Source organism: Triticum dicoccoides, chromosome 3B (assembly GCF_002162155.2).
Source record: "Triticum dicoccoides isolate Atlit2015 ecotype Zavitan chromosome 3B, WEW_v2.0, whole genome shotgun sequence".
Classification (NCBI taxonomy): Eukaryota; Viridiplantae; Streptophyta; class Magnoliopsida; order Poales; family Poaceae; genus Triticum; species Triticum dicoccoides.
In genome coordinates this window covers 576,844,030-576,866,488 of record NC_041385.1, presented here as the reverse complement: position 1 = coordinate 576,866,488, position 22,459 = coordinate 576,844,030, and the positions used below count along the sequence as shown (strand labels likewise).

At 42.6% G+C, this 22,459-nt stretch overlaps 1 protein-coding gene and 1 pseudogene across 1 annotated transcript; both read left to right on the top strand.

The window, feature by feature from the left end:
* The first annotated feature begins 15,270 nt into the window (after positions 1-15,270).
* On the top strand, positions 15,271-17,250 carry LOC119277185. The gene is made up of 2 exons (XM_037558427.1): positions 15,271-15,545; positions 16,078-17,250. Exons 1-2 carry the CDS (start codon positions 15,293-15,295, stop codon positions 16,362-16,364), a joined length of 540 nt encoding a protein of 179 aa, XP_037414324.1. The 5' UTR covers positions 15,271-15,292; the 3' UTR covers positions 16,365-17,250.
* Positions 17,251-17,633: 383 nt separating this feature from the next.
* LOC119277184 lies at positions 17,634-20,699 on the top strand (annotated as a pseudogene).
* The last annotated feature ends 1,760 nt before the right edge of the window (positions 20,700-22,459 follow it).

Here is a 22,459-nt window from a genome sequence, read left to right as displayed (position 1 = left end):
CATGGGTTAGATAACATGCAAGATGCAAATATATCCAAGACATAAGATTTTCATCATAAGAGAAATATCAAGGATTAGTCATAAGCTCATGTCTTGCATGTATCCAATGGAGTTTCTACTCCAAGTTTGAAGCATCAATGATGTTCAATTCTCCTCTTAACCTGCAAAACACTTTCTCATCAAGAGGTTTAGTGAATATATCCGCTAATTGCTTTTCGGTGCAAACATGCTTAAGATCAATGTCACCCTTAGCAACATGATCTCGAATAAAATGATGACGAACTTCAATATGCTTAGTTTGAGAATGTTGCACAGGATTATGACCAATTTTGATAGCACTTTCATTGGCACAAAGCAATGGAACATGTCTCACATATATCCCATAATCTTTAAGAGTTTGGGTCATCCAAAGTAATTGAGCAGAACATGAACCAGCGGCAATATATTCAGCTTCGGCGGTGGATAAGGATACCGAGTTTTGTTTCTTGCAGGACCAAGACACAAGAGATCTACCAAGAAATTGGCAAGTACCCGAAGTGGACTTTCTATCAACCTTGTCTCCGGCATAGTCCGAGTCGGAATAGCCAACGAGATCGAAAGAGGCCCTCTTAGGATACCAAATGCCAAAGTTTGGTGTATGGATTAAGTATCTCGCTATCCTTTTCACGGCCTTAAGATGACATTCTTTAGGAGCAGCTTGATATCCTGCACATATGCACACACTTAGCATGATATCGGGACGTGAAGCACATAGATATAATAATGAACCAATCATAGAGCGATAAACCTTTTGATCAACCGGTTCACTATCTTTGGTCAAATCAAGATGTACACTAGTAGGTATGGGTGTAGACATACCTTTGCATTCTTGCATATTGAACTTCTTGAATAAGTCCTTGGTGTACTTCGTTTGAGAAACAAAGGTACCTTCCTTGGTTTGCTTGATTTGCAACCCAAGAAAGAATTTGAGTCCACTCATCATAGACATCTCAAACTTCTCCGACATTAGCTTCCCAAACTTTTCACTAAAATGAGGGTTAGTTGAACCAAATATAATATCATCAACATAGATTTGGCACACAAATAGTTCTCCATTAACCCTTTTAGTAAAAAGAGTAGAATAAATTTTCCCAATTTCAAAGCCTTTTTCAATAAGGAACTTGGTCAAGCATTTATACCATGCTCTAGGAGCTTGTTTAAGACCATAAAGAGCTTTGTGAAGTTTGTAAACATGATTGGGTTTCTTAGGATTGACAAAGCCGGGAGGTTGCTTAACATAAACTTCCTCCTCTATTTCACCATTTAGAAAAGCACTTTTAATGTCCATTTTGGTACAAGGTGATATCATGATGATTAGCATAGGTAAGTAAGATGCGAATGGACTCAAGTCTAGCAACGGGGGCGTAGGTCTCACCATAGTCCATACTTTCGACTTGTGTGTAGCCTTGGGCGACGAGACATGCTTTGTTGCGAACTACTTGTCCATCTTCATCTTGCTTGTTGCGAAACACCCATTTGGTACCGATGACGTTGTGGTTGTTGTCGGGCTTCTCAACCAATGTCCAAACTTGGTTCCTCTCAAAGTTGTGTAGCTCTTCATGCATAGCATTTATCCAATCAAGATCTTCCAATGCTTCTTCAACCTTCATAGGTTCAATGCTAGAGATGAAAGAATAGTTTTCACAAAAGTTAGCTAAATGAGTTTTAGAGCGAGTGATTCTCCCGGTTTGAATGTCATTGTAGATTTGCTCGACGGGGTGATCTTTAGCAATTCTTGCTTGAACTCGTGAAAGCTTTTGCTTGGATCTTCATTGAACATCTTCTTCATCTTGTTCTCCTTCTTATTGGCCTTCTTCATTGTTGGCGTTGTCGTTCTCATGTCGTGGTGGAGAAGGAGGTTGTTGACGTTCATCTTGATGCACTTCCTCGTTTTCTTCATCTTGGTGTGTCCCACTTGTGGATGCTTCCGTGTCAACTCTTGGTTCACCTTGTCGTGAAGTAGAAGCTTCCACTTGGACGGACGAGGTACTCTCCTTCACCTCCGTTGGATGAACCTTGCCAATAGCCAAGTCTTGAATTGCTTCCGAAGGATCTTTGTCTCCTACATCAATTGGCAATTGCTCTACTTGCGAGCCGTTAGATTCATCAAACTTCACATCTACCGTCTCTTCAACCTTTCGGGTGAAATTGTTGTAGACACGGTAAGTGTGAGAGTTTGAGCCATAACCTAGTAGGAAACCTTCATGAGATTTAGGAGCAAATTTAGAGCAACGATGCTTATCAAGAATGTAGCACTTTGAGCCGAATACTCGAAAGTATCCAACTTGGGGTTTGTTACCGGTGAGGAGCTCATATGTCGTCTTGCCGAGTAGCTTGTGAAGATACAAGCGATTTGTTGAATGACAAGCTGTCTCAACCGCTTCTGCCCAAAAGTTCTTCGGCATCTTGTATTCATCAAGCATCGTTCTCGCCATTTCGATGAGCGTCCGGTTCTTCCTCTCAACAACTCCGTTTTGTTGAGGTGTGTACGTAGCCGAGAACTCGTGTGAAATCCCTTCTTCGTCAAGAAAGGTGTCCACATTTGCGTTCTTGAACTCCGTTCCGTTGTCGCTGCGAACCTTCTTGATCTTTACTTCAAATTGATTTTGGGCCTTCCTAGCGAAGTTTTTGAAGATCTTTTGGACCTGCGATTTTGAAGGAAATATGCCCTAGAGGCACTAATAAAGTTATTATTTATTTCCTCATATCATGATAAATGTTTATTATTCATGCTAGAATTGTATTAACCGGAAACATGATACATGTGTGAATACATAGATAAACATATAGTCACTAGTAAGCCTCTACTTGACTAGCTCATTGATCAAAGATGGTCATGTTTCCTGACCATAGACATGTGTTGTCATTTGATTAGTGGGATCACATCATTAGAAGAATGATGTGATTGACATGACCCATTTTGTTAGCCTAGCACTTGATCGTTTAGTATACTGCTATTGCTTTCTTCATGACTTATACAAAGTTCCTGCAACTATGAGATTGTGCAACTCCCGTGTACCGGAAGAACACTTTGTGTGCTACCAAATGTCACAACGTAACTGGGTGATTATAAAGGTGCTCTATAGGTGTTTCCGAAGGTTCATGTTGAGTTGGCATAATTCGAGATTAGGATTTGTCACTCCGATTGTCGGAGAGGTATCTCTGGGCCCTCTCGGTAATACTCATCACTTAAGCCTTGCAAGCATATAACTAATGAGTTAGTTATGAGATGACGTATTACAGAACGAGTAAAGAGACTTGCCGGTAACGAGATTTAACTAGGTATTGGATACCGACGATCAAATCTCGGGCAAGTAAACATACCGATGACAAAGGGAACAAAGTATGTTGTTATGCGATTTGACCGATAAAGATCTTCGTAGAATATGTAGGAACCAATATGGGCATCCAGGTCCCGCTATTGGTTATTGAACAGAGATGTGTCTCGGTCATGTCTACATTGTTCTCGAACCGTAGGGTCCGCACGCTTAAGGTTTCGATGACAGTTATATTATGAGTTTATGTATTTTGATGTACCGAAGGTTGTTCAGAGTCCCGGATATGATCACGGACATGACGAGGAGTCTCGAAATGGTCGAGACATAAAGATTGATATATTGGACGGATATATTTGGACACCAGAAAGGTTCCGGGAGAGTTTGGGAATATACCGGAGCTCCGGGAGGTTACCGGAACCCCTCGGTAAGTATATGGGCCTTATTGGGCCCAAGTGGAAGGAAGGGAAAAGGAGCAAGGGAGGGGGCGCGCCCCCCCAAGCCCAATCCTAATTGGGGAGGGGGGCCGGCCCCCCCTTTCCTTTCTCCTTCCCCCTCTTCCTTCCTACTACTAGTACTCCTTCCTTCCCCCTCCAACTTGGATTAGGAAAAAGAGGGGAAACCTACTTGGAGTAGGTTTCCTCCTCCTATGGCGCCCCCCCTTGGGCCGGCCACCTCCTCCCTCCCTCCTTTATATACGGGGGTAGGGGGGCACCCTAGACACACAAGTTGATCATTGATCGTTCCTTAGCCGTGTGCGGTGCCCCCCTCCACGATATTACACCTCGATCATATTGTAGCAGTGCTTAGGCGAAGCCCTGCGATAGGAGAACATCAAGATCGTCACCACGCCGTCGTGCTGACGAAACTACCCCTCGGTGCCTCTACTGGATTGGAGATCGAGGGTGCGTCATCGAGCTGTACGCGTGTCAAGAACTCGGAGGTGCCGGAGTAATGGTGCTTGGATCGGTCGGACCGGGAGGACGTACGACTACTTCCTCTACGTTGCGTCAATGCTTCCGCTTCGGTCTACGAGGGTACGTAGACAACACTCTCCCCTCATTGCTATATCATCACCATGATCTTGCGTGTGCGTAGGAAAATTTTGAAATTACTACGTTCCCCAACAGTGGCATCCGAGCCTAGGTTTTATGCGTTGATGTTATATGCACGAGTAGAACACAAGTGAGTTGTGGACGATATAAGTCATACTGCCTACCAGCATGTCATACTTTTGGTTCAGCGGTATTGTTGGATGAAGCGGCCCGGACCGACATTACGCGTACGCTTACGCGAGACTGGTTTTACCGCCGTGCTTTGCACACAGGTGACTAGCGGGTGTCTGTTTCTCCAACTTTAGTTGAACTGAGTGTGGCTACGCCCGGTCCTTGTGAAGGTTAAAACGGAGTCTATTTGACAAACTATCGTTGTGGTTTTGATGCGTAGGTAAGAACGGTTCTTGCTAAGCCCGTAGCAGCCACGTAAAATTTGCAACAACAAAGTAGAGGACGTCTAACTTGTTTTTGCAGGGCATGTTGTGATGTGATATGGCCAAGACGTGATACTATATTTTATTGTATGAGATGATCATGTTTTGTAACTGAAGTTATCGGCAACTGGCAGGAGCCATATGGTTGTCGCTTTATTGTATGAAATGCAAACGCCCTGTAATTGCTTTACTTTATCACTAAGCGGTAGCGATAGTCGTAGAAGCAATAGATGGTGTAAACGACAACGATGCTACGATGGAGATCAAGGTGTCGCGCCGGTGACGATGGTGATCACGACGGTGCTTCGGAGATGGAGATCACAAGCACAAGATGATGATGGCCATATCATATCACTTATATTGATTGCATGTGATGTTTATCCTTTATGCATCTTATCTTGCTTTGATTGACGGTAGAATTTTAAGATGATCTCTCACTAAAATTATCAAGTAGTGTTCTCCCTGAGTATGCACCGTTGCCAAAGTTCATCGTGCCGAGACACCACGTGATGATCGGGTGTGATAAGCTCTACGTCCATCTACAACGGGTGCAAGCCAGTTTTGCACACGCAGAATACTCAGGTTAAACTTGACGAGCCTAGCATATGCAGATATGGCCTCGGAACACGGAGACCGAAAGGTCGAGCGTGAATCATATAGTAGATATGATCAACATAATGATGTTCACCATTGAAAACTACTCCATCTCACGTGATGATCGGTTATGGTTTAGTTGATTTGGATCATGTGATCACTTAGATGACTAGAGAGATGTCTGTCTAAGTGGGAGTTCTTAAGTAATATGATTAATTGAACTTAAATTTATCATGAACTTAGTACCTGATAGTATCTTGCTTGTCTATGTTTGTTTGTAGATAGATGGCTCGTGTTGTTGTTCCGTTGAATTTTAATGCGTTCCTTGAGAAAGCAAAGTTGAAAGATGATGGTAGCAATTACACGGACTGGGTCCGTAACCTGAGGATTATCCTCATTGCTGCACAGAAGAGTTACGTCCTGGAAGCACCGCTGGGTGCCAGGCCTGCTGCTGATGCAACTGACGACGTTAAGAACGTCTGGCAGAGCAAAGCTGATGACTACTCTATAGTTCAGTGTGCCATGCTTTACGGCTTAGAACCGGGTCTTCAACGACGTTTTGAACGTCATGGAGCATATGAGATGTTCCAGGAGTTGAAGTTAATATTTCAAGCAAATGCCCGGATTGAGAGATATGAAGTCTCCAATAAGTTCTATAGCTGCAAGATGGAGGAGAATAGTTCTGTCAGTGAACATATACTCAGAATGTCTGGGTATAACAATCACTTGATTCAACTGGGAGTTAATCTTCCTGATGATAGTGTCATTGACAGAATTCTTCAATCACTGCCACCAAGCTACAAGAGCTTTGTGATGAACTATAATATGCAAGGGATGAACAAGACTATTCCCGAGCTCTTCGCGATGCTGAAAGCCGCGGAGGTAGAAATCAAGAAGGAGCATCAAGTGTTGATGGTCAACAAGACCACTAGTTTCAAGAAAAAGGGCAAAGGGAAGAAGAAGGGGAACTTCAAAAAGAACGGCAAGCAAGTTGCTGCTCAAGAGAAGAAACCCAAGTCTGGACCTAAGCCTGAAACTGAGTGCTTCTACTACAAGCAGACTGGTCACTGGAAGCGGAACTGCCCCAAGTATTTGGCGGATAAGAAGGATGGCAAAGTGAACAAAGGTATATGTGATATACATGTTATTGATGTGTACCTAACTAGAGCTCGTAGTAGCACCTGGGGATTTGATACTGGTTCTGTTGCTAATATTTGCAACTCGAAATAGGGACTACGGAATAAGCGAGCACTGGCCAAGGACGAGGTGACGATGCGCGTGGGAAACGGTTCCAAAGTCGATGTGATCGCCGTCGGCACGCTACCTCTACATCTACCATCGGGATTAGTTTTAGACCTAAATAATTGTTATTTGGTGCCTGCGTTGAGCATGAACATTATATCTGGATCTTGTTTGATGCGAGACGGTTATTCATTTAAATCAGAGAATAATGGTTGTTCTATTTATATGAGTAATATCTTTTATGGTCATGCACCCTTGAAGAGTGGTCTATTTTTATTGAATCTCGATAGTAGTGATACACATATTCATAATGTTGAAGCCAAAAGATGCAGAGTTGATAATGATAGTGCAACTTATTTGTGGCACTGCCGTTTAGGTCATATCGGTGTAAAACGCATGAAGAAACTCCATACTGATGGACTTCTGGAATCACTTGATTATGAATCACTTGGTACTTGCGAACCGTGCCTCATGGGCAAGATGACCAAAACGCCGTTCTCCGGAACTATGGAGAGAGCAACAGATTTGTTGGAAATCATACATACAGATGTATGTGGCCCGATGAATGTTGAAGCTCGTGGCGGATATCGTTATTTTCTCACCTTCACAGATGATTTGAGCAGATATGGGTATATCTACTTAATGAAGCACAAGTCTGAAACATTTGAAAAGTTCAAAGAATTTCAGAGTGAAGTAGAAAATCATCGTAACAAGAAAATAAAGTTTCTACGATCTGATCGTGGAGGAGAATATTTGAGTTACGAGTTTGGTTTACATTTGAAACAATGCGGAATAGTTTCACAACTCACGCCACCTGGAACACCACAACGAAATGGTGTGTCTGAACGTCGTAATCGTACTTTACTTGATATGGTGCGATCTATGATGTCTCTTACCGATTTACCGCTATCGTTTTGGGGTTATGCTTTAGAGACGGCCGCATTCACGTTAAATAGGGCACCATCAAAATCCGTTGAGACGACGCCTTATGAACTATGGTTTGGCAAGAAACCAAAGTTGTCGTTTCTTAAAGTTTGGGGCTGCGATGCTTATGTGAAGAAACTTCAACCAGATAAGCTCGAACCCAAATCGGAGAAATGTGTCTTCATAGGATACCTAAAAGAGACTGTTGGGTACACCTTCTATCACAGATCCGAAGGCAAAACATTCGTTGCTAAGAATGGATCCTTTCTAGAGAAGGAATTTCTCTCGAAAGAAGTGAGTGGGAGGAAAGTAGAACTTGATGAGATAACTGTATCTACTCCCTTGTTGGAAGGTAGTTCATCATGAGAACCGGTTCCCGTGACAACTACACCAACTAGTGAGGAAGCTAATGATATTGATCATGAAACTTCAGATCAAGTTTCTGCTGAACCTCGTAGGTCTACCAGAGTAAGATCCGCACCAGAGTGGTACGGTAATCCTATTCTGGAAGTCATGTTACTTGACCATGATGAACCTACGAACTATGAGGAAGCGATGATGAGCCCAGATTCCGCAAAATGGCTAGAGGCCATGAGATCTGAGATAGGATCCATGTATGAAAACAAAGTGTGGACTTTGGTTGACTTTGCCCGATGATCGGCAAGCCATTGAGAATAAATGGATCTTTAAGAAGAAGACTGACGCTGATGGTATGTTACTGTCTATAAAGCTCGACTTGTTGCAAAAGGTTTTCGACAAGTTCAAGGGGTTGACTACGATGAGACTTTCTCACCCGTAGAGATGCTTAAGTCTGTCCGAATCATGTTGGCCATTGCTGCATTTCATGATTATGAAATTTGGCAAATGGATGTCAAGACTGCATTCTTGAATGGATTTCTAGAAGAAGAGTTGTATATGATGCAGCCAGAAGGTTTTGTTGATCCAAAAGGTGCTGACAAAGTTTGCAAGCTCCAGCGTTCCATTTATGGACTGGTGCAAGCATCTCGGAGCTGGAATAAGCGTTTTGATAGTGTGATCAAAGCATATGGTTTTATACAGACTTTTGGAGAAGCCTGTATTTACAAGAAAGTGAGTGGGAGCTCTGTAGCATTTCTAGTTTTATATGTTGATGACATATTATTAATTGGAAATGATATAGAATTTCTGGATAGCATAAAGGGATACTTGAATAAAAGTTTTTCAATGAAAGACCTCGGTGAAGCTGCTTACATATTAGGCATCAAGATCTATAGAGATAGATCAAGATGCTTAATAGGACTTTCACAAAGCACATACCTTGACAAAATATTGAAAAAGTTCAATATGGATCAGGCAAAGAAAGGATTCTTGCCTGTGCTACAAGGTGTGAAGTTGAGTCGAACTCAATGCCCGACCACAGCAGAAGATAGAGAGAAAATGAAAAATGTTCCCTATGCTTCAGCCATAGGCTCTATCATGTATGCAATGCTGTGTACCAGACCTGACGTATGCTTAGCAATAAGCTTAGCAGGAAGGTACCAAAGTAATCCAGGAGTGGATCACTGGACAGCGGTCAAGAACATCCTGAAATACCTGAAAAGGACTAAGGATATGTTTCTCGTATATGGAGGTGACAAAGAGCTAGTCATAAATGATTACGTCGATGCAAGCTTTGACACTGATCCGGATGATTCTAAATCGCAAACCGGATACGTGTTTTTATTAAACGGTGGAGCTGTAAGTTGGTGCAGTTCTAAACAAAGCGTCATGGAGGGATCTACATGTGAAGCGGAGTACATAGCTGCTTCTGAAGCAGCAAATGAAGGAGTCTGGATGAAGGAGTTCATTTCCGATCTAGGTGTCATACCTAGTGCATCGGGACCAATGAAGATCTTCTGTGACAATACTGGTGCAATTGCCTTGGCAAAGGAATCCAGATTTCACAAGAGGACCAAGCACATCAAGAGACGCTTCAATTCCATTCGGGACCAAGTCCAAGTGGGAGACATAGAGATTTGCAAGATACATACGGATCTGAATGTTGCAGACCCGTTGACTAAGCCTCTCTCACGAGCAAAACATGATCAGCACCAAGACTCCATAGGTGTTAGAATCATTACTATGTAATCTAGATTATTGACTCTAGTGCAAGTGGGAGACTGAAGGAAATATGCCCTAGAGGCAATAATAAAGTTATTATTTATTTCCTCATATCATGATAAATGTTTATTATTCATGCTAGAATTGTATTAACCGGAAACATGATACATGTGTGAATACATAGACAAACATATAGTCACTAGTATGCCTCTACTTGACTAGCTCATTGATCAAAGATGGTCATGTTTCCTGACCATAGACATGTGTTGTCATTTGATTAGTGGGATCACATCATTAGAAGAATGATGTGATTGACATGACCCATTTTGTTAGCCTAGCACTTGATCGTTTAGTATACTGCTATTGCTTTCTTCATGACTTATACAAAGTTCCTGCAACTATGAGATTGTGCAACCCCCGTGTACCGGAAGAACACTTTGTGTGCTACCAAACGTCACAACGTAACTGGGTGATTATAAAGGTGCTCTACAGGTGTTTCCGAAGGTTCATGTTGAGTTGGCATAATTCGAGATTAGGATTTGTCACTCCGATTGTCGGAGAGGTATCTCTGGGCCCTCTCGGTAATACTCATCACTTAAGCCTTGCAAGCATATAACTAATGAGTTAGTTATGAGATGACGTATTACAGAACGAGTAAAGAGACTTGCCGGTAACGAGATTTAACTAGGTATTGGATACCGACGATCAAATCTCGGGCAAGTAAACATACCGATGACAAAGGGAACAAAGTATGTTGTTATGCGGTTTGACCGATAAAGATCTTCGTAGAATATGTAGGAACCAATATGGGCATCTAGGTCCCGCTATTGGTTATTGACCAGAGACGTGTCTCGGTCATGTCTACATTGTTCTCGAACCGTAGGGGCCGCACGCTTAAGGTTTCGATGACAGTTATATTATGAGTTTATGTATTTTGATGTACCGAAGGTTGTTCAGAGTCCCGGATATGATCACGGACATGACGAGGAGTCTCGAAATGGTCGAGACATAAAGATTGATATATTGGACGGATATATTTGGACACCGGAAAGGTTCCGGGAGAGTTTGGGAATATACCGGAGCTCCGGGAGGTTACCGGAACCCCCCGATAAGTATATGGGCCTTATTGGGCCCAAGTGGAAGGAAGGGAAAAGGAGCAAGGGAGGGGGGCGCGCCCCCCCAAGCCCAATCCGAATTTGGGAGGCCCCCCCCCCCTTTCCTTTCTCCTTCCCCCTCTTCCTTCCTACTACTAGTACTCCTTCCTCCCCCCTCCAACTTGGATTAGGAAAAAGAGGGGAAACCTACTTGGAGTAGGTTTCCTCCTCCTATGGCGCGCCCCCCCTTGGGCCGGCCACCTCCTCCCTCCCTCCTTTATATACGGGGGTAGGGGGGCACCCTAGACACACAAGTTGATCATTGATCGTTCCTTAGCCGTGTGCGGTGCCCCCCCTCCACGATATTACACCTCGATCATATTGTGGTGGTGCTTAGGCGAAGCCCTGCGACAGGAGAACATCAAGATCGTCACCACGCCGTCGTGCTGACGAAACTCCCCCTCGGCGCCTCTACTAGATTGGAGATCGAGGGTGCGTCATCGAGCTGTACGCGTGTCAAGAACTCGGAGGTGCCGGAGTAACGGTGCTTGGATCGGTCGGACCGGGAGGATGTACGACTACTTCCTCTACGTTGCGTCAACGCTTCCGCTTCGGTCTACGAGGGTACGTAGACAACACTCTCCCCTCATTGCTATATCATCACCATGATCTTGCGTGTGCGTAGGAAAATTTTGAAATTACTACGTTCCCCAACAAATTTATCATCGAGAAAGAACACCCACGTAAATCTTGAAAAATCATCAACTATAACTAGACCAAAAGAATTTCCACCGAGACTCTTGTAAGAGTTGGGACCAAAGAGATCCATGTGAAGTAGCTCGAGTGGCCTCCTTGTGGTCATGATGTTCTTCACGGGATGCCTTCCTCCAACCTGTTTACCTGCTTGACAAACACTGCAAAGTCTATCCTTATCAAATATGACATCGTTAACTCCAAGGATATGATTTCCTTTTATAAGCTTGTCAAGGTTTCGCATACCAACATGACCTAGTCGTCTATGCCATAACCAACCTTTTGAGGATTTAGCAATGAAGCAAGTTTTAGGTTGAGCCTTTTTAGTGAAATCAACAATGTATAGATCACCTCTACGCACACCGGTAAAGACCATTTTATGATTGTCTCGACGAAACACTTGGCAATCTACTTCAGTAAATAAGATATTGAAACCGAAATCAGCAAGTCTAGATACTGAAAGTAAGTTGTATCCAAGAGATTCAACGAGCATAACATTTTGTATGGAGCTATCATGTGATATGGCCACCTTACCGAGGCCAACCACCTTACCCTTTGAGTTGTCACCGAAAGTGACATACTTTCAAGGACTATCATTATCAGCAAGCTCACGAAACATGTCTTTATCTCCAGTCATGTGATGGGTACATCCACTATCAAGAACCCATTCCTTTCCTCCTGACATATATCCCCGAAGATTTGCCATAAGACCAAAATGTCTCATTGCATCATCAAGATCGAAGTCACTATCATCATCCTCATCATAGTATCCATGTTCAACATCGTCATGTGGTGGATCAAATCCTAGAGAGGGTGATTCATTAGAATGAGTTTGACAATGATCTTGCTTATGAATTTTTATAGCTTTGGAAATAATATCACTAATAATACCAACATTTCCTTTGACACGCATAAGGTTTGTAAGCTCAAATAGACGATCACCAAACATAGGATCACTAGAATTCATCTTACTCAAGGCAATAGACTTATGAAGAATTTCATCAAGATTTTTCAAGGAATAATCTGGAAATCGTTCCTCAAGAAATTTCCATATAGTGTAGGCACACTTGAAAGTAGGCAAACAACCAATCAAGTTTCTAGGCAATCCTCTAATGATAAGTTCGGCAGTTCTAAGATTCCTAATCATGTCAATTGACTCATCATGGGTAGGATGCATAGGATCAACATAAGGTGCACAAGGGCTAGCAATGTACTTGTTCAAATGATATTGATTGAAAATTACAAGCATCTCATTTTTCCACTCATGAAAATACTCTTCATCAAGAATAGGCACTCTATGTCTAAGACTCCCAATAGTAGACTCATCCATCTTCCTCCAATGGTGATTAAACCAAAGCAATGGATACCAATGCTCTGATACCACTTGTAGGACCTTGAGAAGAGGTGTCTAGAGGGGGGCTGATTAGACACTAAGTACCAAAGTTGCAGTTTTTAAGTTTCCTTAAGTTTAAGTGGAGTTTAGGCACAAGTTTAACATTCACAATACATATCAAGCAAGCATGCAAGAGTATATGAGCAGCGGAAAGTAAAGCATGCAACTTGCAAGAAAGTAAAGGGAAGGGTTTGGAGGATTCAAACGCAATTGGAGACACGGATGTTTTTGGCGTGGTTCCGATAGGTGGTGCTATCGTACATCCACGTTGATGGAGACTTCAACCCACGAAGGGTAACAGTTGCGCGAGTCCACGGAGGGCTCCACCCATGAAGGGTCCACGAAGAAGCAACCTTGTCTATCCCACCATGGCCGTCGCCCACGAAGGACTTGCCTCACTAGCGGTAGATCTTCACGAAGTAGGCGATCTCCTTGCCCTTACAAACTCCTTGGTTCAGCTCCACAATCTTGTCGGAGGCTCCCAAGTGACACCTAGCCAATCTAGGAGACACCACTCTCCAAGAAGTAACAAATGGTGTGTTGGTGATGAACTCCTTGCTCTTGTGCTTCAAATGATAGTCTCCCCAACACTCAACTCTCTCTCATAGGTTTTGGATCTGGTGGAAAGAAGATTTGAGTGGAAAGCAACTTGGGGAAGGCTAGAGATCAAGATTCATATGGTAGGAATGGAATATCTTGGCCTCAACACATGAGTAGGTAGTTCTCTCTCAGAAAATGTATGCTGGAAGTGTAGGTTCTGTCCGATGGCTCTCTCCACGAATGAAGAGGAGGTGGAGGGGTATATATAGTCTCCACACAAAATCTAACCGTTACACACAATCTACCAAACTCGGTGGGACTGAATCGTTAAACTCGGTCAGACCGATTTAGCAAATAATGTGACCATTAGGGTTTTCGGTGGGACCGAAATGCAACTCGGTGAGACCGATATGGTTAGGGTTAGGGCATAACGTAATCTCGGTAAGACCGATTACACAAACTCGGTGAGACCGATTTTGGTAACAAGCTTTCCAGAGAGTTGGTCAGGCAAACTCGGTGGGACCGATTACTCAAACTCGGTGGCGCTGATTTTGGTAATAAGTTATCCAGAGAGTTTGCATTGTAATCTCGGTAGTACCGATTGCTCAAACTCGGTGAGACCGATTTTGGTAATGGACATACATAGTAATCTCGGTGAGACCGAGGTCCCTATCGGTAAGACCGATTTGCTTAGGATTTGTGGCAGTGGCTATGACTTTTAGAATCGGTGGCGCCGGATAGGAAGAATCGGTGTGACCGATTTTGGCTTTAGGTTTAGGTCATTTGTGGAAGTGAGAAATTAGTTGAGGGTTTTGGAGCATATCACTAAGCACATGAAGCAAGAGGCTCATTAAGCAACACCTCATCCCTCCTTGATAGTATTGGCTTTTCCTATAGACTCAATGTGATCTTGGACCACTAAAATGTAAAATGAAGAGTCTTGAGCTTGAAGCTTGAGCCAATCCTTTGTCCTTAGCATCCGCAAGGAGTTCCCATATCCTTTAGTCCATGCCACTCCATTGTTGAACGTATCTGAAACATGCTAGATAAAAGTGTTAGTCCAACAAGAGATATGTTAACATTAATTACCAAAACCACCTAGGGAGCACTTGTGCTTTCATCGAGCTCTGCCGCAGTTGCATTGGAGCTTCACCGGAGCCGTCGGAGTTGCATTGGAGCTTCGCTGGACGCCGTCGGTGCTGCTTCGGAGCTCTGCCGGACGTCGCGGGTGCTGCGTTGGAGCTCTACCGGAGATGCATTGGAGCTTCGCCGGACGTCGTCGGTGCTGCGTTGGAGCTTCGCCGGACGCGCGGTGGTGCGCCATGAGAGCTGCGGTGGAGGTTCTGCCGAGGTGCAGCATCGTTACGTCAAAGCAGTCGCAGGCCTTGCTGCTTCCGTGTCATCGTTGTGATCCAACGGCACCCGCGCACTGATCGATCGAACGGCTACCCAGCCGGATTCGCAGCAATCGTCATATTATGTTTACCTACTAATAAACCAGCGATTGCTTCTGGTCGTCCGTCGTGGTTGTTTTGCAAAACAGCCCCTCAGTTTACACGAAATCAACCCGCAGTCCCTGTTTTAGTGGTTACCAGAGAAAACGTTTCGTTTTTACAAAAAAAACTCTCCATTTTGGTGTATTGAACCCGCGATCCTGGCTCTCAGAAAACATTGCAAAAAAGACCCGTGCATAACGAGCGACTGGGGGCGGCGGCTGCTCGATGCGGAACGACGCCGGCGTCTGGCGGCGGCGGCTGCTCGATGCGGCACGACGCCGGCGGCTGGAGCTTGTAGGGGCCGGATCCGTGTGCAGCAGAGGCTGGGGAGGCCGATTCGGAGGCAGGCGGCGAGGCAGGGGTCGCCGGTGACGATGAGGAAGGCCGAAGCGTGGTTTCCCTGGCAGATCCATGGCATCCGCGGCTCCTGGGCAGAAAGAAGAGTGGAGATGAGGGAGAGAAGAAGGAAGGAAGGAGGGGAGGTGCGGTGTGCTAGGCAGGAGCTCGCCAGAGCCGAGCGACGGAGGACGTGCGCTGCAGACGGAGGGATCCAGAGCCGGCCGGTCGGGCGACAGTACACCAACCAGGCCAGGGGTGGCGTACGAATGAGGACTTCATCACCATCAGGTAATCCATTCATCTCCTCTCTTTTCCTAATTCCCCACGATCTGTTCATAAATCGCCATGTTCTTGAACTGCAGAAAATCACTCATTCCCCATTTACTTGAGTTGCAGAAACCATTGGTTAACCAAGTTTTCTGATACATTGCTGTCAAATTGCATGGGCCTATCAAATTTTGTAATATATAGATGATGTTATGCTGTCAAATTCCATCCATCTACATATTCATGTGCAAAGTAAAGAAATTAAGATGTTGCAGGTTGCAAACAAGCAAAACCATGACCTGTCATCTGCAGAATTAACTTACATATAAATAAGATTTCTCTTCCAACCATCTTTCAAAGATAAAATCGTACAGTGAATGGGTCAGTTTTAACTAATACAAGTACACACAACATTCAGCTTGACAATTGGTCATCTCCCTCCCATTTTTTCTTTTCTGTTTCCAGTTCAATCAAGTCAGGATATCACATGTCTACAACGCCATTTTTTCCTCACATTCATAGCAAGCTTGCAAGTTCCTTCTATTAACAACAGGACCTAGCACATACACAAGTTTGTTGGCCGTTGGAGTTGCTGCACTCGTGGTCGTCGGAGTCTACCACCACGCTCATGCTCCACATGCATGTGGTCTTCAAGTCAGTGCGACGCCCATGTGGCTGTCCTGTAGCACAGCCAAGTTGACCGACCGTGGGAGCCAGAACCTTGGTGTCGGGCTGACGGCCATACCGCCTGTGGTTATCTTGGTGTCGCTGACTGTCAGGACGCCTATTTCTGCTTCCTTCTGGATGAACAAGGGAGATGGACGTGTCAGTAGAATTTGATCTGAATTGATTGATCGGCTTGTTTTGATGGCTTTTTACGACATGTTTGTTATGTTTTAGGATCTTTTTGAAACTGAAATTTGAAAAGAGCATGAGTTGTGATAGGATTTTATATATTCTTCGGTTGCTTACTGTAATCTTTTTGAAACCGAAATTTGAAAAGAGCATGAGTTTTGATAGGATTTTATATATTCTTCGGTTGCTTACTGTAACCTGTACCTTCTGGTCGATTGATATAGATAGAATCATACTGATTTCCTATAATTTCGCTGTTACAAAGATGTTCTATTTGTTTGGTTTGCTGTATTGTGATGACCATCAGAAATTACCTATATATGCTATTCATACTGTTAAATTTAGTTCTAGCGACCCCGAGGAAGTAATGTGTTGTACGCCTGACACATGATTGAGAATTAACTTGCTTGAAGATATGGTTCAGCTCAAACCTCTTTTCCAAATATCAATGGGCTGCTGTTTCTGGAAATTTTGATCAACACTCGGAAAAATGTATGATGTACCTTTTTTACTTTGGAGTATCAGTAAAACTCCAGAATTGGAGTATTAGCATGAAAACTTCAGAAAGTTTATGTGGTCCTGATACACACATCATGAAGTTGGTAACTGTTGTGGTATTTATATTCAGATTTGACAGGAATAAAAACTGAACCTATTAAATAGTTATGTTAAGCTAGATGGTTTACTCATATTCCATCGCTAGATGAACTAGCCGCAAGAAGCACGGTTAAAATTCAGCTCCATTTGATTTACATTCAGATCATCTTGCTGCAACACCACTACTTTTCTTGATAGCAAACAACCAGTTTCAGTCATCATATATTGCTTTTCTGATTTGTTTATTCTATTATACCATAGATATCATAAGAGATAGTTAATCGCTTAATGAGAGGAACCTATTAAATAGTTATGTTAAGCTAGATGGTTTACTCATATTCCATCGCTAGATGAACTAGCCGCAAGAAGCACGGTTAAAATTCAGCTCCATTTGATTTACATTCAGATCATCTTGCTGCAACACCACTACTTTTCTTGATAGCAAACAACCAGTTTCAGTCATCATATATTGCTTTTCTGATTTGTTTATTCTATTATACCATAGATATCATAAGAGATAGTTAATCGCTTAATGAGAGTGTTTTGTTCAGTCAATTGAGTGCCTGCTGGTCTGATTAGTTTATGTATGTGACAGTTCCTTTTAATAATTATAAGTTGCAATTCCCAGACAAGGCATATGTTCTATTGTTTCTCAGGTTTGTGCATTCCAAGCCTGCCTTAGGACACCCCTTGTGATAGTATGCCTAAGATAAAGATAGGCCATGTCGAATATACTGAAGGGTGGGTGCTTATTGAACCCACAATCTGTGAGCTGGATGCCAAAATTAGAGAAGGTATGCATTTTATTAAGCATGCTATCTATCAATGTGACCTTTTCAGATGTCGATTGATATTTCATACTACAGGATGAGTACTAATATGATCTGCACGCACATCTGAAAATGATACACATGACAGGAAGAGAAAGTGCAAAGCACTCTACCCAATTTCCCGCATTTCAAGAAGCCATTACATTTATGATCTTTTCCATAGAAGGAAGGATATGTCAAATGATCTGTATGAGTTTTGCCTGGACCAGGGTTATGCAGACTGTAATCTGATTGTAAAGTGGAAAAGGTCAGTTGCCTCAACTTTATATCATTTGAGCTAGGGACCAAGATGGATAAGGTTGATTTGGCTTGATCATGCCAAAGAAATTTACTTCCTTTTTGGAAAATGAAAGCATGTTTTGGAAGTTCAGGGTTAAGTTTCCAAAACTGAGCTTTATAGCAAGGCAAAGAGGATCAAGAGAAGCAGAGTAGGATAATAAAGGTTCACATATAGATGTAGTAATCTATCACTATCAGCTAGCTCAAGTATGTATGACTGTATGATAATACAGGTTCACATATATATGTAGCAATCTGTCACTATCACCTAGCTCTAATTGAAATTTTCTTGGAGCAGTTTCATTTGCAAATAGACTAGCTACATGGGCACACACATAGACACACACCCTAATTGAGATATCATATTACTTACATGATGTGGGTTTATTCAGGTTATTATGATAAATTATTTGACTGATCATTGTAAGCTTTCAAATCCAGTGGGTAGATGGCTAGGCTGCCTTTAGATCCAATGTACTCCAAGGCATTGATAGTGTCTACCGAATTCAAGTTCTTGGAAGGAATGTTGATTGATGTTAGTAGCTACAGTTGTCTGAATGAGACAACGTACAGGAGCAATAAGAAGGATCTCATGCTGTACTTATGGGCTATCGAGCAGAACCACATATAGCCGTGTCTCCTTTGCTGCATCAAGGTCAGTAACCTCCAGATTCATTGCTTCTTGGTCTTTATTTTGTTGGTGAATAAATTGTAGTGCACTGAATAACACAGAATGGATCAGAGTGACTTGAGATTTTTTTTAATGTCTAGGTGAAAAACAGAATTTTTTCTTATCACATAGCATTCTGTTTTGCTATTTCAAATGGTGCTCTTTATCGAACAATCTTTTGGCCTTCGAAGTTGCGAACCATTGTTTGTCACAATTTTTTAGATCGGTTGGAGATTTTATTGACCCCCTCACGTAAACTTGGAATTGAGTGATTCTTTTTACTCTGGAAAGCTTAAGTCAATAAGCATCTTGAGAAAAAATATAAAAAAATTGGTAAAAATATTCAGAGGATAAGTTGAAGAGAGAAGTTTCATTAATTGTACATGTTTTGGAGCTTATATTTTTTATTGAGAGCTAGGTTTGTTGGTCCTTTTGTGCAATTTTAAGCTCGTGCCGCTGGAACCATGTGTACATTTAATCAAGGCATTGGGGTCCGCAGATCTTGTTACGACACGAAAACATTTGATGATTATCATTGCAGACGCCCTCAGTCTCAGGAACACTCTCACTATGTCTTTGATTCTGTTAAAGACCCATGTAGGTATGCCCAACCTGCCATTTTTTTTCCTGGCGACTTCATCAAAGTGCTACGGCAAAAGCATGCTTCCAAAAGCTATTCCGAGATGGTATCTATCCTCTCTTTTTTCTTTTCCATTAAAAAATATATTTATTAAGCTGAAACGGTCTGTTTTGAGTCTTATATTCAACTAGAATTGCAATTTTGGCAGATCATATATGTTGAAGCATGTGAAAGTGGCAGTATCTTTGAGGGATTAATGCCACAAGACCTTAATATTTATGTTACAACAGCAGCAAATGCGGAAGAAAGTAGCTAGGGAGCATACTGCCCTGGGATGGAAACACCAGCTCCTCCTGAATGTATGACCTGCTTGGGTGACGCATACAGGGTTTCTTGGATGGAAGACAGGTAAAAAGCATCAGGTGTAATATTTATGCTCTGTATGTTGTCTTGCTATTCTGAACCATGGGATCCTACTGTGCAGTGAAACTCACAATCTACACAAGGAAACCATCAAGCAGCAGTACGAGGTGGTTAAAGCAAGAACGGCACCCCCAAATGACTCCAATATCGGTTCTCATGTCATGGAGTATGGTAACAAGACATTCAAGGATGACAAGCTTTTCCTTTATCAAGGTTTCTATCCTGTGAAGTCAAGCATCACAAACAGGCCGCTGCTTTCGCCCAGCCTCAAGGGTGCAATCAATCAAAGAGATGTTGATATTCTTTTCATGTGGAAGAAGGTAAAATCCCAGTTATATATTTCTTGTGTAGCTCATCTTCTCTGTTACTACTAATTTTCATGTGTTTTGTTTTGCCAAATTTGTCTGCTAACAATGTATCTTCTCGCTTTCAGTATGAGCAGTTAAATGTTGGATCAGAGGAGAAGCAGAGGGCTCTCACCTCTCAGGGAGGTCAAAGAAACTGTGTTACACAGGAAGCATCTCGACAGCAGTATCGATTTCATCGGGAAGCTTGTCTTTGGATTTGAGGGACCTTCGGTGCTTGAGGCTACTAAAGGCCCTGGCCAGCCATTAGTAGACTATTGGGATTGTCTGAAGATGATGGTGAGTGTAACAATTCCTTGTTTACAATCCCATAAATATGCAACACCCTGCAGTACTCTTTATGTTTCCGGTTCAGGTTAAGTTTACTGTGTACTGATGCCAATCACTGCTGTCAGGTGCGAGATTTCGAGTCCCGGTGCGGATCACTCACTCAGTATGGCACGAAACACATGAGGGCGTTCACAAACATCTGCAACAATGGCGTCTCCGAGACCGAGAAGGAGGCCAGCATCAGCGCTTGCGGACAGCTACAACATGGGGAAGTGGAGCCCGCCGGTTCTAGGGCACAGCGCCTGATCGGCTGCACTGCAGTAGTATGCATGGGAGCAGTACCAAATGCTCCAGAGGTTCGTAGCTAGACCTCATGTATGGTGTGTGTGTACATATATGCATTGGTGTAAACATGCAAGAAACAAGCCGACGATGCGCCCCGTGTGGTGTTTGGGATGGAAATGCTCGTGATTTGTCTGTAGTCAGTTGAAAGGCAATGATTGTTGTGCATGCGTGCTATGCATATGATTCGTATTTGTGGATTTTGACATCAATAGTTTATCCAGAAGAAATATTGTAATCTCGTACAGCAGAGCCGACTAAGTTTTCTTAAAAAAATATTGTCGTACGTGAACGATCATACAGGCATATGCTTGACTAAATTGATATTTATAAAAAAAATGAATTAGATGCACTAATTAGAAAATATGCATTTAAATTCAATCATCGCCTTTCGCCTCTACTTTGAGCTAGCTATTTTTTTAAATGACTTCAGCTACTAATTTTAAAGACCCCTAAAAAATCTACTAACTTTAAAGGGTTCGCTAACGGAGTCTAGACACCTTTTCAAGCCGTTGGATACATGCACACTAAGATTATGTGCTAGGAAACTTTCCTTTTTTATTGTGATCTAGAACTGAAAGAGATGCGTGTGCGATTCTGGACTCTACAAAATGTGCGTGTTTTTTAAAAGAAAGAACCTACAATCAACACGAGAAGCTTGTGTTTGGGCCAAGTCCAAGAAGTGCAAAACGAAAAGAAACTTAATGTAATATTGCAAAGCAAACAACCAACATTTTCTAAAAAGAAAATCAACATAGCAAAAACATGCTTGCTTTTGAATATTAACAAATAACTATATATAAAAATCTCACATCAATGCACCACTACTCCTATCCGGTGATAGTGTGGTGCTGATTGAAGCAACATCGAAGGACATGAATGTGGGTTCATCAAGTTTTCTGAATTGCGAACACCAAAAATCATATCATCATTGAGGATGGTGTCAAACAAGAAAAGTGGCAACATGAATGAGACACTAAAAACATGCGATGATTTTCTCCTTCCGATGGGACGCACGACACATTAAATTGCTGCATACAAAAGTTAGATGGAACCTTCTTTTGAAAAACACAGTACAAACAGAGACTCACACACATACATACACTAACCCCTTGAGAGACTGACTGGATGGGTTTTGAGATTGATGAACGCACCACAAGTGTCTCGCTATCGGCGCGAAAATCGCCACCCAGAAAAAAAATATTTCGCCTTCATGAGACATGAAAGCGTCAAAGCTAGATTTTAATTCCTGTTGGTATTGGGTACCATCGCCCTCCAAACCATCCAATCCAACCAGAGGTTGGTTGTCATGGTTAAAGAGAAACTGACGAATCTATCAGCATGCACCTCCCTACCCCCGCCGTGCTATGATGATGTGTGTTTTGGTGGACACATCAATCTTCCCTCCTTTTGCAACGCACGTGCATATTTGAACTCTTCCAAATCAAACAAACAATTATCTCTAAAAAATCCACATAGTAAAAATCCGTTTGAATTTAAATCTTTTGAAAATTCTAACAAAACTTTTGAATTAGTTAATAAACTCTTGATTAGTATAGAACATTCTAACATTTGTATGACCCACTAAAAATAAATGCACCACTTTTCCACCCAGTGATAGTGCTAAGCTGAAAGAGGCGCCATCAAAGGACACCACTACAACTTCTTTAACAGCAAGTACAATAGGATGATGTAGGCGGGTTGTAAGGGTTTAAATATTATAT

Bases quoted from the DNA above. Each gene is read 5' to 3' on its own strand.
- LOC119277185 (XM_037558427.1), top strand. From the start codon at position 15,293: ATGAGGAAGGCCGAAGCGTGGTTTCCCTGGCAGATCCATGGCATCCGC. The intron at 15,546-16,077 runs GTAATCCATTCA...TATTAACAACAG, and splicing joins GAGGACTTCATCACCATCAG to GACCTAGCACATACACAAGT.